General features: G+C 37.5%; 1 protein-coding gene across 1 annotated transcript; it reads right to left on the reverse strand.

Moving 5' to 3' along the window:
* Positions 1–8,055: 8,055 nt before the first annotated feature.
* Positions 8,056–9,232, reverse strand: LOC141629548 (uncharacterized). The gene is made up of 3 exons (XM_074442529.1): positions 9,112–9,232; positions 8,717–8,915; positions 8,056–8,434 (listed from the first exon to the last, which is right to left on the reverse strand). Exons 1-3 carry the CDS (start codon positions 9,230–9,232, stop codon positions 8,056–8,058), a joined length of 699 nt encoding a protein of 232 aa, XP_074298630.1.
* Positions 9,233–15,571: the final 6,339 nt, after the last annotated feature.

Consider the following 15,571-nt stretch of genomic DNA (forward strand, 5'->3'; position numbering starts at 1 on the left):
CAAACGGGCATTTACTAGGTCATGGTGATCTGTATTGTGCAATAGGATAGATAGGTCATACAGGAATTGTCCACCCACGTTGGGTAAACTATATCTCAAGGCCACTCGTGGAGTTAATGATTACAAATGCGTGGACACGCTCGAAAGTAATCTGTGAGAGATTTTTCCGGTCAGGTAGTCACACTCCCGATCGAGAAAACCACTCGCGATATGTTCGTGTGCAAGTGCGACCTGAAAGACACCTTGCATTGAGTGGGAGATTAAAACGGACAAGAGAAGTGGTAGCGCACACCTTGTGTCAGACAAGTGGGAGATTGTTGTAGTTAGTGTCCTCCACAATAGTGCGTTTACATAATAAATCTCATTAAAGGAATATCATCAGATATTTAATTATTTGATCCTCGATAGTTGATTAACGTAAATCAATAACGGTTGGCTGACTAGAGTTTGACGTTATTGTCGTGAGACGGCGGTGATCAATTGACCCCTTTCGGTCACACCTAAAGGAACGAACCCCAATTGACAACTAATTAATTGTATGAGATACAATTTATTTAGTCCCTTGATTTATAGACTAAAAGGTTAGTCGATTATTTTTAGAGAGATTTCGAGTTGCGAACTCGAGGCACGGCAGTTATTATTTAATTATGCGATAATTGAATAATAAATTTTTTGGAGACGGGTTTTATTTAATTAATTGTCAATTCACTAAAATTGTACTGATTGATTAATGTGATTAATATTAGTACGTAAATAATATGTGTAGTGGTACACGTATATTTACGGAGTGATTTGTACGAATTAATTATGGAAGTATTTAAACATGAAACGATGTTTAAAATAAAATTACACGTATTTGTGCGACAAATATGAGAACCAACATGAACCCGTAAGTGGGAAAGTGGACCGTGTAAAATAGAGTAGTGGATGATTACACACATAATCATTTCACCATACCTTATATACTACCATAAGTTATCTTATTTAGGTTTTGCATCTAAAGTAAGATTAAATAATATAAGACAATTTGTCCACTACCACACTCCACATCCACCCGCCACTTTTCCCTTCCTTATACTCCATCCTTTGTTCATTTTTCTACACTACATCATTTGTATGTTTTGCATGTGAACATAAAATCTATCATCTCTCTAAAAATCATTATTCATCTTTACTAAGAAGTTAGTAATCCTTTTTATTACTAATAAATGTTAGTAATATTACAAATAATATCAAGGTTATTATTTTGACAAGTTTCTAGTTGAATACTTGTTATTATTTTTGGGTAAGTTCTTGGGTGCATCTTGAAGGAGATCTTCTCTTTGAAGATTTGTAAGGAGGATCATCCATTTGTTATAAGCTCAAGAGCAAACTAGTAAGGTAAACTAGTTTGTGCCCTTTTTACCATAAAATCAATGTAAGGAAATTGTTTTTCCTTAAACTCTCATTTTCATGCTTTTATATTTGCATGCATGTTACATAGATCACCTATATGATAAATTATGAGATAATTTAATTTTTATTAGAGAGTCTAATATGGATCTATGATCTTTCACTAATAATATTATTAACTAGATAATATGACTAGTATTAATATAAATACTACATTTAGTATTCTTGTGATAATAATATTAGATTTTGAACAAATTTATGAACATAAACTATTTATGAGAGAAGAAAAGAGTGAGAGCATAAGAGTTTTCCACACATTAAAAATGAGAACTAATCTCATATTAAAAGAGGAGGGGGTGCCGGTTTTCAGGCCATTGGGAAGGGCATGCTTTTTGCTTTTTGTCTTACCAAAAACAATAGAGTAGGTTTAGTGGAGATAGGTGTAATGATTATTTTAACCTATTTAAATAATCAACCACACAACCCTAACCTACCCATTATAAAACCGGCTCCCTTAACATAAAATGTACTTCCATTTTATTTTTGTAATTTGTCAAATGTCATAATGTAGGTCATGTGACATGTAACATGTCATTAGACATTTTAATGCATATTTAACAAATTAAATATCATTCTAAATTAAATAAATTATATTTAACAAATTAACAAGTACTTCACAATTACATGTATATAAAATGGGTCATATTAAGTCTAGTTAATATAATCTACAATATTTTGTAATTATGATTAACTAATTACTCTTATCTCAAATGTTTCATAAACATTAATCAATTTTAGTAATGTAACATATTAATTACTAAATTGTATCTTATTTAATCACATTATAATAAGATATATAACTCTCACTCATTGATAAAAGTTTGTTCAATTTAAGGATTTAATTAATTTGTATCGACATACAAATAATTAACTTATCAGTTAAGGGAATTGTCCTATAGGTGTGACCTTAAGGGATCAACTGATCACCACCGTCAAACGACAGTAACGTCAAACTCTAGTTAGCCAATCGTTACCGATTAATTATGATCAGTTGACAATATATTGAATCATCCCTTGTGTATTCTTTTATATGAGAATTAAATATGTGATCGCACTATTGTTGAGGACACATACTCCAACACCACTATCCAAAGGTTCTGAGTAAGGGATGAGGGTACATATTGGGAAGCTCTTTAATCGAACACCCAATGCCGCCCGCGTTAGCGGCCTCTACTGATTGATCGTGGTTGTTTAAGTGCAAAAGTTGATAAAACGGGTAAAATGTATGAATACGCATCCACAAGTTTAACCTAACATGTGAGAATTTGCTAAGTTGGTTTGTTTATCCAAATATCAAGTAATTCATGTCAAGTTGGATTTAAGATTGATTTGCATGGAAAAACAAAAGTTAAATATCCATTTACCGAATTCGGGTTATGGTGCTTAACGCGATCCCGTTTGTTATTCAAAACGATGAATAAAATAAAAAGGAAACTAAATAAAAAAAGTGGAAGATAAAGTGATGAAATGTGTAAGAGTGTTTGCTCGTTAGTTTGTTCCACGACGCATCCGGATTTTCCGTAGTCGGGAATCATCTTAAATGAGTGCTAAAAAAATAAGAATGGAGGGATTTGGCATCCCCTTGGGGCGCGAGCTAGTATCCGACCCAAGAAGTGCCTCCCGGTTTTTAAAAAAATTGCCAAACCGTGTCTTTGTTGCGTATTTTTGAATGTTGTTTGCAAGACTTGGGAGTAATTACTATTGTATTGGTAATACTTACTTTTGAGTTTGGATTTGCACGTTTGAAAAGTATAATTTACAAATAAAAATGTAAAATGTGTATGCTTAGCCGTTTTATCACCGTACTCAAATCGACATGGTAATTATATCAACCAAGGGTGATATCAATTTTGGCTAAAATGAAAGGAAGAAAACAAAAGAAAAGAAAAGTAAAATAAAATTCATGATATGAACTAATTATGTTAAGTTCATTTCCTTATAATTAGTAGATATTTATCATCGTACTCGGGTTAAACCGACATTGTATAAAGAAAAATTATTATGAATATGACTAAAATGGTTTGTAAAAGATAAATTAAAAAAAGGTGAAAGGTGAAAGAAAAAGTGCTTGAAGAGTCATAAATTTGTAATTAACCAACGAATATCGTCGAAATTCGGATTTAACCAACATTGTATAATTAAACAAGGACGATTTTGGAGATGGTTAAAATTGAAGAAAGGAAAGAGGATAAAATAAATTGATAAAAGTCATAGTAAAAGGAAAAAGAAAGAAAAAAAGCAAAGGAAGACCGAATGCAAGCACGAACCGACTCCAACAAGGGAGCTCCTTGGGGCGCAGGTCATTGTGCGAGACAATGACGCCCCTCACTCAGGTAAGAGTCGAGTTTTGACTCGTTTCTTCCATGTTTGAATTGTGTTATGCATTGGTCATGTTTATAATATCATAAAAAGAATAAATACATGAAATAAGTGAGTTTTTTGCACCCTCAAACTTACATGTTATGATGTTTGCAAAGTAGACGACTTTTGAGACGGTTTTCTTGTTATAAGACTACTCGGTATCAAATTAAGTGTAAAAGAATGCCTTAAAAGGATTTTATTTTGGAAATATGTTTAAAATATGTTGTTTGAAAACATGATGATTAATGTTGAGTTGGTGGAATGGGTCGGTCGAATGCATGGCGACGGTACTAAACACGTCTCCATTTTTTTTAATTAGCAAGTCCAGAGGTCTAGAATTTTAAGGGAGACGTGAAGGGGCGGAACACTCATGTACCCTAAAGAGGTGCATATGAGGGGGTATGTATAGAGAAATGGGGATGGTAGTAAGTCGGTTGAGTTTGCTTGCTGGCTAAGGTTAGCCACTTGAGGCGCGAGCACACTAGCGGTGGAAAGCGACATTTTGTCCTTTTCAATTTGGACGTGGCCTTTGCTCTATCTAATGTTTGGTTGGATTTATTTGTGGTGTTCACTATGATCTCATGTATGATGGTTGTGTAGTGATATTTAGGTGTTACTTGCGGCGGGTATTTTGTGCTTAACTCGGGTTTGATTCGTGTTAAGTCGGGATTTGAATATTGAGTCGGTTTTTAACCCAGTGTCATTTTTTACTCTAATTAGTGTCATTTTAAGGTGAATGACATGATAAAACCATTCATGGTATTATTTTAGATGTTCGAGACTCTGGTTGACTCGGATTGCGAGTTTCTGAGTCGGTTTTGGGTCCGAAGTCGGTTTTAACTCTAAATAGTGCTGTTTTAATGCAAATGAAGTTAGAAAACCATTTTTCGAAATTATTTTTCATATCCAAGTAATGCATTAAACCGTCTTAAGTATAGCTAAACCATGCATGCATATCAAAACACGTTGTAGTGCGATCATCATCGGGTGTTTTTTGGATGGTGGAGATATTGGGTATCTATAAAAAAGACACTTGCACTACAAGGACCCACTCTACCCCCTAGAAACAAGGTTACGGCCTCGTAACCGAACTCATACCTCATCAAAGAGATGAGGATAGCGTTCCTTCATTGCTTCATTTGCTCCCTACGTTGCTTCTTCTACTTGATGGTTGCACCAAAGCACTTTCCTAAACACCATTTCTCCATTTTGTGTCTTTCTCACTTTACGGTCTAAAATTTTCTTAGGTGTCTCCATATAGGTCAAAGCATCATACAACTTGATCGTCTCTGCTTCGAGAACATGGGTAGGATTTCTCTCGTACTTTCTCAATTGAGACACGTGAAAAACATGATGCACACGATTGAGAGCCGGTGGAAATAACAAACCGTAGTCCACTTCCCCAAATCTATCCAAGATCTCATACGGATCGAAAAACTTTTGGCTTAACTTACCTTTCTTCTCAAACCGCATCACTCCTCTCATGGGAAAAACCATAAGCAACACTTTATCCCCAACCGCAAACTCTATGTCACTCCTACTCAAATCGGCATAGCTCTTTTGCCTATATTGTGCTGCTCTCATCTTTTCCCGAATAACATGTACTTTATCAACCATGTCTTGGATCATTTTGGATCCTAGCACTACGGCTTCAGTACTATCATTCCAACATATCGAACTTCGGCATTTCCTTCCATATAGAGCCTTAAAAGGAGCCATCCCAATACTTGCATGGTAACTATTGTTGTATGAGAATTCAATCAAGTCATGCCTTTCCTGTCATGTACTACCAAATTCTATGACACACGCCATTATTAGCATACCTTCAACGGTTTAAATGGTGGGCTCGGTTTGCCACTCCGTAGTCGGATGAAACGCCGTACTCAACTTCAATTAAATGCCCAAGGAATCTTGCAATTCTTCCCAAAATCTACAGTTGAACCTAGAATCACGAACCGAAACTATATCCTTGGGTACCCCATGAAATTTCAACACATTATTACGGTATGAATTGGCTAATTCCACCTTCTTCTATGTATCCTTCATCTGTATGAAATTAGCCGACTTGGTTAGTCTATTCATACTAACCCAAATTATATTGTTACCCTTTTGAGTTTTCGGTAGTCCCACAATGAAGTCCAACTGTACATATATAACACAAAATGCAAATGCCACAAGACACTGAGGTCAATCACATTATCCACCAGAGACTCACAGCCCGGGCCCTTCTATTTCTTACACTATCCACCAGAGACTAAGCCTGGGGCCTTCCAATTCTCACACAATCCTCCAGAGACTAAAGCCTCCGGCCTTCTATTATATATTTATTCATACACAACAATAATAAACTAATGAAAAACTCACAATTCAATATGACTAATCATAAAATATAATTCACACCACAATTCAGTCAAAAGCAATCTTTCATTCACCACCCTATGCTCAAAAGATAAATATAACACATTAAGATGATCTAGCTGATTAGTTATCCAACCTTTTTAGCTAATAGTCCCAAATAGCAATCCAAGTAGTACATCAAAAGTACTCCTCAACAAACCCGCCACCTAAGACAAGTAAAAATATAATTACTAACCACATCATACTCTTAATTATTAATTAATTACATTTATTAATTATAACAAACGTGATTTACTAAAACAAAACCCATCTCAATAAAAACCAAAACCCACGAACTACCCCCCCCCCCCACCGAGCCCAAAACCACCCTTAAGACACCATAAGACACGGCCTAAAAACCTCCGCCCCACCGTGGTCAGTCACCCACCACCACGGTGAGCCCTACCTGCCACCTTCCCCACCGTTGAGTCCCACCATTTTCACCAGTAACCACGCCCTAGCCAACCTCCTAAAATCGACTTAACAACACCACCCACAACACCCACAACCAAACACCATACCACAACCACCACAAAAACCTACACCACCACAGACCACCACCATCGTCATCTCTGACTCACGGTGGTTCCAGTGACGGTGTCCTTTACCGTCGAGTAGATACGGCTGCTACGACAACAACTCCAACATCCTCAATATGGTTTATGAACAAACCTCAACATATAGCACCCCTTTCGAAACTCCGGCAACCACACACAAGTTACCAGCTTCAACCATCCTGGCACTACCACGAAGGTCGACCCAACCACCGGTAACAAACCCTATTAAACCTAGGTCAAGGCGAGTCCAAGCAAGGGTTCAAAACCCGTGTTACATCCTCATGGCACAACCCAACAACACCACAACAAACGCCCTATAAATACAGCCCTAGGTCGGTCAACGACGGTCATAAGTAGGTCAAGTGAAGTCACGGTGGTCCACGACAACGTCATGGTTAAGGTCAAGGTCATACGGTGGTCCTACTACACGGTTTAATCGTGTAAAAACACGGGTTTAATTATTTATGAGACAGTCTTACCTTTAGACGATAATTACTCCAGTACTCCTTCTTCTTTCTTCTAGATCTCCTTCTCTCCTCTTTTGTGAATTTATTGTGTTTATGAGTGAATAAGGTTTCTGGTGAGGCTCTCCTCGTCTATTTATAGTGATAGGTTGAGTTGTAGAGAAACAACTAGGAAATTACCAATTATTATGTCTATTATTCTTATTGTATAGAAATACTATTATTATTGTTATTAAACTACGATGCTATACGAGTACTTACACGAGCACGGCCAAATTACGTGGCCCAACTCCCTTTCCCGACTCATCCATTATTTTATTACTTTATTCCGTGTCACAACATACTTCCTCTAAATATAAATGTCATTTATAAAATATGAAATGCTCAAAACTTATTATTTCAACCATGACTTACTATTGACCATGCCACTAAATTATGGGGTATTAAAGTCTTCTCTCCTTAAAAAAGAATTTTGTCCCGAAGTTCACCCAAATAGGCCAAATAACAACCGAATAAATACTCAAGTTTTAATCGATGAAAGACACTTTCATTATAAAACTTATCACCAAAATGTCATCAAACACAAGGTGTTACATCACATCCCCCTAAAAAAAGGGTTACGTCCTCTTATCCAATATACTTAATAAAAAAGAATAGGATACTTTTCTCTCATTGTAGCTTCAGCCTCCGAGGTAGCTTCCTCTACATAATTCTTGGTCCACAAAACTTTCACCAAGGCTGTCTCACCGTTACAAGGCTTTCTCACTTTTCAATCTAAAATCTCTTTAGGTACTTCAATATATATACGACAACTGCTCATCTATCTAAACATGCTCAGGTTCAAACACATAGGTAGGATCACTCACATACTTCCTTAACTCGAAAACATGGAACACATTATAGATCTTATTCAAAGCTGGAAGTAATGCTAATCGATATGCCACTTCTCCAACTCTGTCCAAGATCTCATATGGTCCAATACATTTCTGACTCAGCTTGCCTCTCTTCCCAAACCTCGCCAAACCCTTCATAGGTAACGGCTTTAGCAACACTTTGTCCCCCATAGTAAATTCTATCTCACTTCTCTTTAAATCCGCATAACTCTTTTGTCTATCATGCGCAACACGCATCTTCTGTCCAATTACTTGCACTTGCTCCACCATCTCCCGAATCATTTTAGGTCCCAAAACAACAGCATCTGACCTGTCATCCTAACAAACTCGAATCCAGACCTTCCTTCCATATAACGCCTCAAAAGGTGTCATGCTAATGCTAGGATGGTAACTTTTATTATAAGAAAACTCTATCAAATCCAACCTCTCCTCCCATGATCCACCAAAATCCATCACAGAGGCTCTCATTATATCCTCCAGTGTTTGAATAGTCCTTTTAATCTGACCATCCATAGCTGGATGAAATGTTGTACTCATCTTCAATTGGATCCCCATCAAAGATTGTAACTCCTGCTAAAACTTAGAAATGAACCTTGATTCACGATCAGAAATGATGTCTTTAGGTACACCATGAAGCTTCACCCCAAACTTTATATAAGCCTTAGCCAACTCAGCCTTACTCCACGTATCTTTCATAGGAATGAAGTGAGCTGACTTAGTCAATCGATCCATATCTTCAATTGGGTCCCCATCAGTAAGAATCTTTCTCTTAAATTCCTCATTATCAGGTACTTACCACCTTCCAGCAAATCGAAGACTGTCATCTGCATGAATCTCGAACTTAGAATAAGGCTTAGTGCTCACGGCACATCCTATAGCCTCATGCCACTTTTGGATTCTTGGGTCCGCCTTCTGCAGCTCTTTGATCTCAGCATATAGCTCACAGCTCAATCGTCAAATATCCAATGAAATCCCCAATGGAATCACCTTTCTTAATCATCGAAATCCCCATTTTCTCCACTTCTTCAAGCGACCTCACCCTTGACATGGCAGTGCATATAGCATGGACATATTTCCTACTTAAGGCATCTACCACCACATTTGCCATCCTTTCATAATAGACTATCTTCATATCATAGTCTCCAATTAACTCAATCCATCTTCTTTGTCTCTTGTTTAACTCCTTCTGGCTATAATTATACTTCAAACTCAAGTGGTTACAAATGACTTTAAAAGTAGCTCCATAAAGGTAATGGGGCCACGATTTTAGTGCAAACACCATGTAACACCCCCTTCTTACCCGGCTAAGGTAATTAAGATATGCTACCGTCTCGATTTCCCGAGGCCGTGAAATCGAAATTACAATTAAGAAACTTCTTTAAATTAATAACAAGTTTAGTGATTACATAAATGTAAACGAATGAATAAATGTGAGCGATTCAAATTACAAGTTGACTACCATCTATGTCATCTATGCTATGCTACACGACTCCGAGTCCAAAGCGCGGCCCAAATCCCGATCATGTTAACAAGGAAAACCTGTACTCAACCTGCTTCCCATATGATCGAAAATATTATATGGATCGACACAGGCCACCCCTGAAATAGGTGACAATTACACAGACACACAAACGTCAGTTTCAATAAACAAAGTGTGACATGACACAAGTGTGTGAATATGCAACATGACTGTGACATGAATGAAATGCTATCAAACAACCACTACGCGCGGTACCGGGACACGCCCAGATGTACCCACCACAACCGGTACCAGGGACACGCCCACGACACCACAACTCACAAATAGGTACTGGGACACGCCCAGACGGACTGGGCCCGGAAGCCAACCGGGTCCCCAACCAGACGTCGTGTCTTAACTACACGAGTCCCTCCAAACTCAATCATTAATGTTCACATCCTTCTTGGGATGGGAAGCTACAAGAGGCAACCCGAGCGTGAGACAGTTTCCCAACCGCCTCACGTCTCCTCAACAACAAATAACCAAACATGTCCTCCGACATAAAAAACAACACAAATACGCAAGATACCATATAACCTGCCAATTACCAACTCATTCAATGCAATTGATGACCAATGACTCATTTAGCAAATTAACACAATATTGAAACTAAGTTGGATAAACCTACCTTTTAACAATAACGTCAAATAAGCAAGCAAACGGATACAAATGCGCTCCTCCATAAAATCGGCACCTAATTATAATAATTAAATATAATTACTAAGCAATCTAATTATATTAAATATGAATTCAACTAATTAAATAAAAACCAGTCTAAAGTTATTTAAATCCCGTCTCAATTACTCGCCAACCACATGGGCAAATCCCGACTCATACCCATTATAAAATAATGAAAACCCGTCTCAAACTCAACCAAAAAACCGTTATTCCCCACAGAAACACACGGTTTGAACCGTGTGCTTTACCGCCAAAATAACCATGAAACAACGGCCAACCACCACCACATCCATCACCAGCGTGGACCACCTTCCCCCCACACCTGACCATGGTGGTCAGTCGCCTAATGCAGCCATAACCACGACCCAAAAAGCCGCCCAACAACAACAACATAATCCGACACACACATACTCGAGACCCAACCAAAACCACCACTAAACAACCGTGACAGCCACCGCCAATCGCACCACCACTGCCCCACCTATCCACGGTGGTCGCCACCCATGACCACCACCATACGCGACCCTAAGAGTGGCCTTATACCGACAGCAACATTAGCAACCAACAACCACGACACAACCCATATGCCCTCCTTCGAACCCGTTTTTCTGCCACCTAACGCCACCCAGTGAACCGCCCATGACCACCACTATAACCCCCATTCAACCCATGGCACAACCGTCCTAACACCAACCCAGATCAGTCATGGTAAGGGGGTTAAAAGCCTGTCTTAAGACGGTTGCACAACAACAACAACAATAAACCCGTAAAATGTCTCAGTCAAACCCCTAAATACACGGTCAACGACGGTCCCTTAGTGGTCAACGATGTTCCTAAGGCGGGTCAAGGTCAAGGCGGGTCAATGGTATAAATTAAATAATGTATAAACTAATTTAAGAAGGTATTACCTTACAATCTCGAGTCGGAGGGCAAAATATCTCTTTTTCTTTTCTCTCTTCTTTCTCTGTATGAAATCTTGGTGGATTTTGTTAGGATAAGATGAGGTTATGGTGAGGATAGGATGAGTGGATAAGGTGAGTGAGGTACATATAGGGTAGTTAATATGGTAGTATACGTGTGTATATATATATATATATATATATATATATATATATATATATATATATATATATATATATATATATATATATATATATATATATATATATGCATTTATCGTATATTACTATTATTATTATTATTATTATTATTATTATTATTATTATATTTTTCCGTCTCATACATAACTCGTATAAATGCAATATAATATTATTTTATAAAATATATATACCCATTTACCGTTGACTAGCCTTTGACCGAGGTAATAAAATAAAGGGTATTACACACCACAGGTCCCAGCTCCAAGTTATGGGTAGGGTAATTCTCCTCATATGGCTTCAACTGTCTCGAGGCATAGGCTATATCACCTTCCTATTTTGCATCAACACACACCCCAACCTATTTTTTGAGCCATCGGTATAAACTTAAAAATTCTCATTCCCTTTAGGTAAAGCAAGAATAGGAGTTGTAGTCAGGCGCTTCTTTATGGTTAGGAATGCCTTCTCACAACTCACATTCCATTTAAACCTATTCTCCTTCCTCATCAACGTAGTCAATGACTTAGCTATTTTTGCGAAGTCTTTTACAAACTTCCTATAATAACCAGCCAACCCCAGAAAACTCCAAATATTCCCTATATTTTTCGGCCTTTCCCACTTGGCAACTGCTTCAATCTTACTTGGATCCACTGACACTCCATGTTTAGGCACCACATGACCCAAAAGGCAATTTTCCCCAACCAAACTCACATTCAATCAACTTGGCGTAAAAGTTATTCTCTCTCAAAGTCTGCAACACAATCCTTAAATGCTTCTCATGTTCCTCCTTAACATTAGAATACAGTAGGATATCATCGATAAAGACAACTACAAACTGATCCAGATAGGGACTAAACACTCGGTTTATTAAGTCCATGAAGACTGCTTGTGCATTAGTCAATCCAAATGGCATAACCTCAAATTCATAGTGTCCGTATCTAGTCCTAAATGCAGTCTTAGGGATATCCTCATCCTTAATTCTCAATTGATGGTAACGACCTCAAATCAATCATAGAAAATATTTCAACCCCACTTAGCTGGTCAAACAAGTCATCAATTTGAGGTAAAGGGTACCGATTCTTAATCGTCACATTATTCAACTCCCCGTAATCTATACACAACCTCATACTCCCATCCTTCTTATTAACAAACAAAATAGGTGCTCCCCAAGGTGACACACTAAGTATCACATAACCCTTATGCAACAACTCCTCCAATTGCTTTTTAAGTATTTCCAACTCTTTAGGTCTCATCCTATAAGGTGCTTTAGAAATAGGTCTCGTCCCAGGTTTTAAGTCAATGCCAAAATCAATATTCCTTTTTGTTAGTAACCCTGGAATCTAATCTGGAAAAGCATCTTGAAAATCCCTCACTACAGCTATAGATGCCGTCGGTTCTTTTTCTTCGCTGGTATCCCTCACATGACATGAGAACAACTGTCCGCCGTTTCTCAAGCAAGATTTTAAGGTAAGAGTTGAGATAAGTTTTATCTTGGGTTTAACTACATATCCCTTATAAGACACCCTTACTTCCTTAGGTCCCCTCAAGGTGACTTTATTTTGGTGACAATGAATAAAGGCTTTATATTTTCCAAACAAATCCATCTCTAAGATTACCTCAAAACCTCCCAAGGGAAACTCAATTAAGTCAGAATGAAAAATAACCTCCCCAAACTTAATAGGTACTTCTATATAGACTCGATTACAAGGTATAGACTCTCCCAAAGGTATAGTTATAACATCTTTAATAACATCAACTAAGTCTAATTCTAAGGCTCTAGCATGCTCACTTGAAATGAAAGAATGGGTTGCCCCCGAATCAAACAAAATAAAGGCAGGCTTAGAATTAAAAAGAAAGGTATTAATGACAACATGAGCATCCTCCTCATCTGCTTCCTTCCACATCAAAAAAAGTATTTCACTACTCTTAGCTCCTCCCTGACTAGCTGATGCTGATCAATTTTGCTGATTTCCTCCATTCATTATCTTCTGAAAATATCCACTCGCATTGCTTTGATTGTTATTAAAACGGTTGTAATTAGAATAGTTGTTGTTGCTCCTGTGAGAGCTTCCACCTCCCGACCTCTGAATATTCCCAGAGCTCAACATGGGAGTTCGAAATTACCCACTTTGATTAATGTTATTATATCCTCTTCCTTGGCCACCCAGATTAACTCTGCAATCAATGATTTTATGACCCGACATTCCACACCTGAAGCAATTAATCCAACTAATACCAATCGGCCTAGTTCGACCCATACTACCACTACCTGAACCTCCAGCTGGCGCACTATTCAAGAAATAGGAACGGAGTTGATTACCATTATGCTTCTTGCTCCCACCACCCTTACTCGTAGTCTCAGTCTTCCTTTTCTAACCTTTCTCCTTCTTTTGCTCTTTCAGCATATCCACTATCCACCAGAGACTAATCCTGGGACCATCCAATTCTCATGCAATCCTTCAGAGACTAAAGCCTGGGGCCTTCCTATATATATTTATCCATACAGAACAATAATAAACTGATGAAGTGCTTACAATTCAATATGACTAATCATAAAATATAAGTCACACCACAATTTAGCCAAAAGCTATCTTTCATTCACCACACATTGCTCACAAGATAATTATAATGATCTTGCTGAGTAGTTATCCTACCTTTTCAGCCAATACTCTGGAATAGCAATCCAAGCAGTAATCAAAAGTACTCCTCAACAAACCCGTCACCTAAGCCAAATAATAATATAATTACTAACTACATCATACTCTTAATTATTAATTAATTATATTTATTAATTATAACATAAGTGATTTACTAAACCAAAACCCATCTCGATAACAAACCAAAACCCACGAACTACCCCCCACAACTGAGTCCAAAACCACCCTTAAGACACCACAAAACACGACCCAAACACCTCTACCTCACCGTGGTCTGTCACCCACCAACACGGTTAGCCCTACCTACCACCTTCCCCACGGTCGAGCCCCACCCACGTCACCCGTAACCACGCCCTAACCAACCTCCTGAATTCGACTCAACAACAACACCCACAACACACACAACCAAACACCATACCACAACCACCACAAAACACCACACCACCATAAAACACCACTATCATCACCTCTAACTCACGGTGGTTCCAGTGACGGTGTCCATTTCCCATCGAGGTAGCTACGACAACAGCTCCAACATCCAAAATACGATTTATGAACAAACCCCAACCAACACCACCTCATTCGAAATTCTGGCAACCACACCTAAGTTACCACCTTTAACCATTAGAGCACCACCACAAAGATCGACCCAAACACCAGTAACCAACCCTACCAAAGCCAGGGCAAGTTTAAGTAATGGTTCGAAACCTGTTATGTTGGAGTATGTGTCCTCAACAATAGAGTGATCACATTATTAAAACTCATGATAAGAATACGTAAGGGATGATTCATTTATATAAGTCAACTAGTCAACATTAATCGGTAATGATTGGATGACTAGAGTTTGATATTACTGTCGTTTTAACGGTGGTGATCAGTTGATCCCTTAAGGTCACTCCTAAAGGACGATTCCCTCAATTATAAAGTTAATCAATTCTATGACGATACAGATTGAATAAATCCTTGAATTGAACAAAATTGATATATAACAGAGAAAATTATATCTTATTGTAAGTTGATTAAATAAGATTCAATTTAGTAATTAATATGTTATATTACTAAAATTGATTATTGTTTATAAAACAATTAAGAAAACAATTAATGATTAATTATAATTAAAAAATATTGTGAATTATATTAACATGACCCATTTTATACACATGTTATTATGAGTTACTAGATAATTTATAATATGTAATTTAATTAATTTATGTAATGATATTTAATTGTTAAATATGCATTAATATAATAAATTACTTGATTACATGATACATGTGACATGTTGTGGTTGACAATTGACATTTGACAAAATAAAATGGATTTCCATTTTATGAAATGGACCGAAAATGGAAGGGGTTTTGGGGATAGTGGGGTGTTTATTTTAATTATAATACTAGACACCATCATAACCCTACAATATAGTCTTGCATGCCTATGTTTTAGATAAGAGAAAAAGCTAAAAGCAAAGGCCATGCATTGGCCTTGGTTCCCTCCTC

The sequence above is a fragment of the Silene latifolia genome, chromosome Y (genome assembly GCF_048544455.1).
Source record: "Silene latifolia isolate original U9 population chromosome Y, ASM4854445v1, whole genome shotgun sequence".
NCBI lineage: Eukaryota > Viridiplantae > Streptophyta > Magnoliopsida > Caryophyllales > Caryophyllaceae > Silene > Silene latifolia.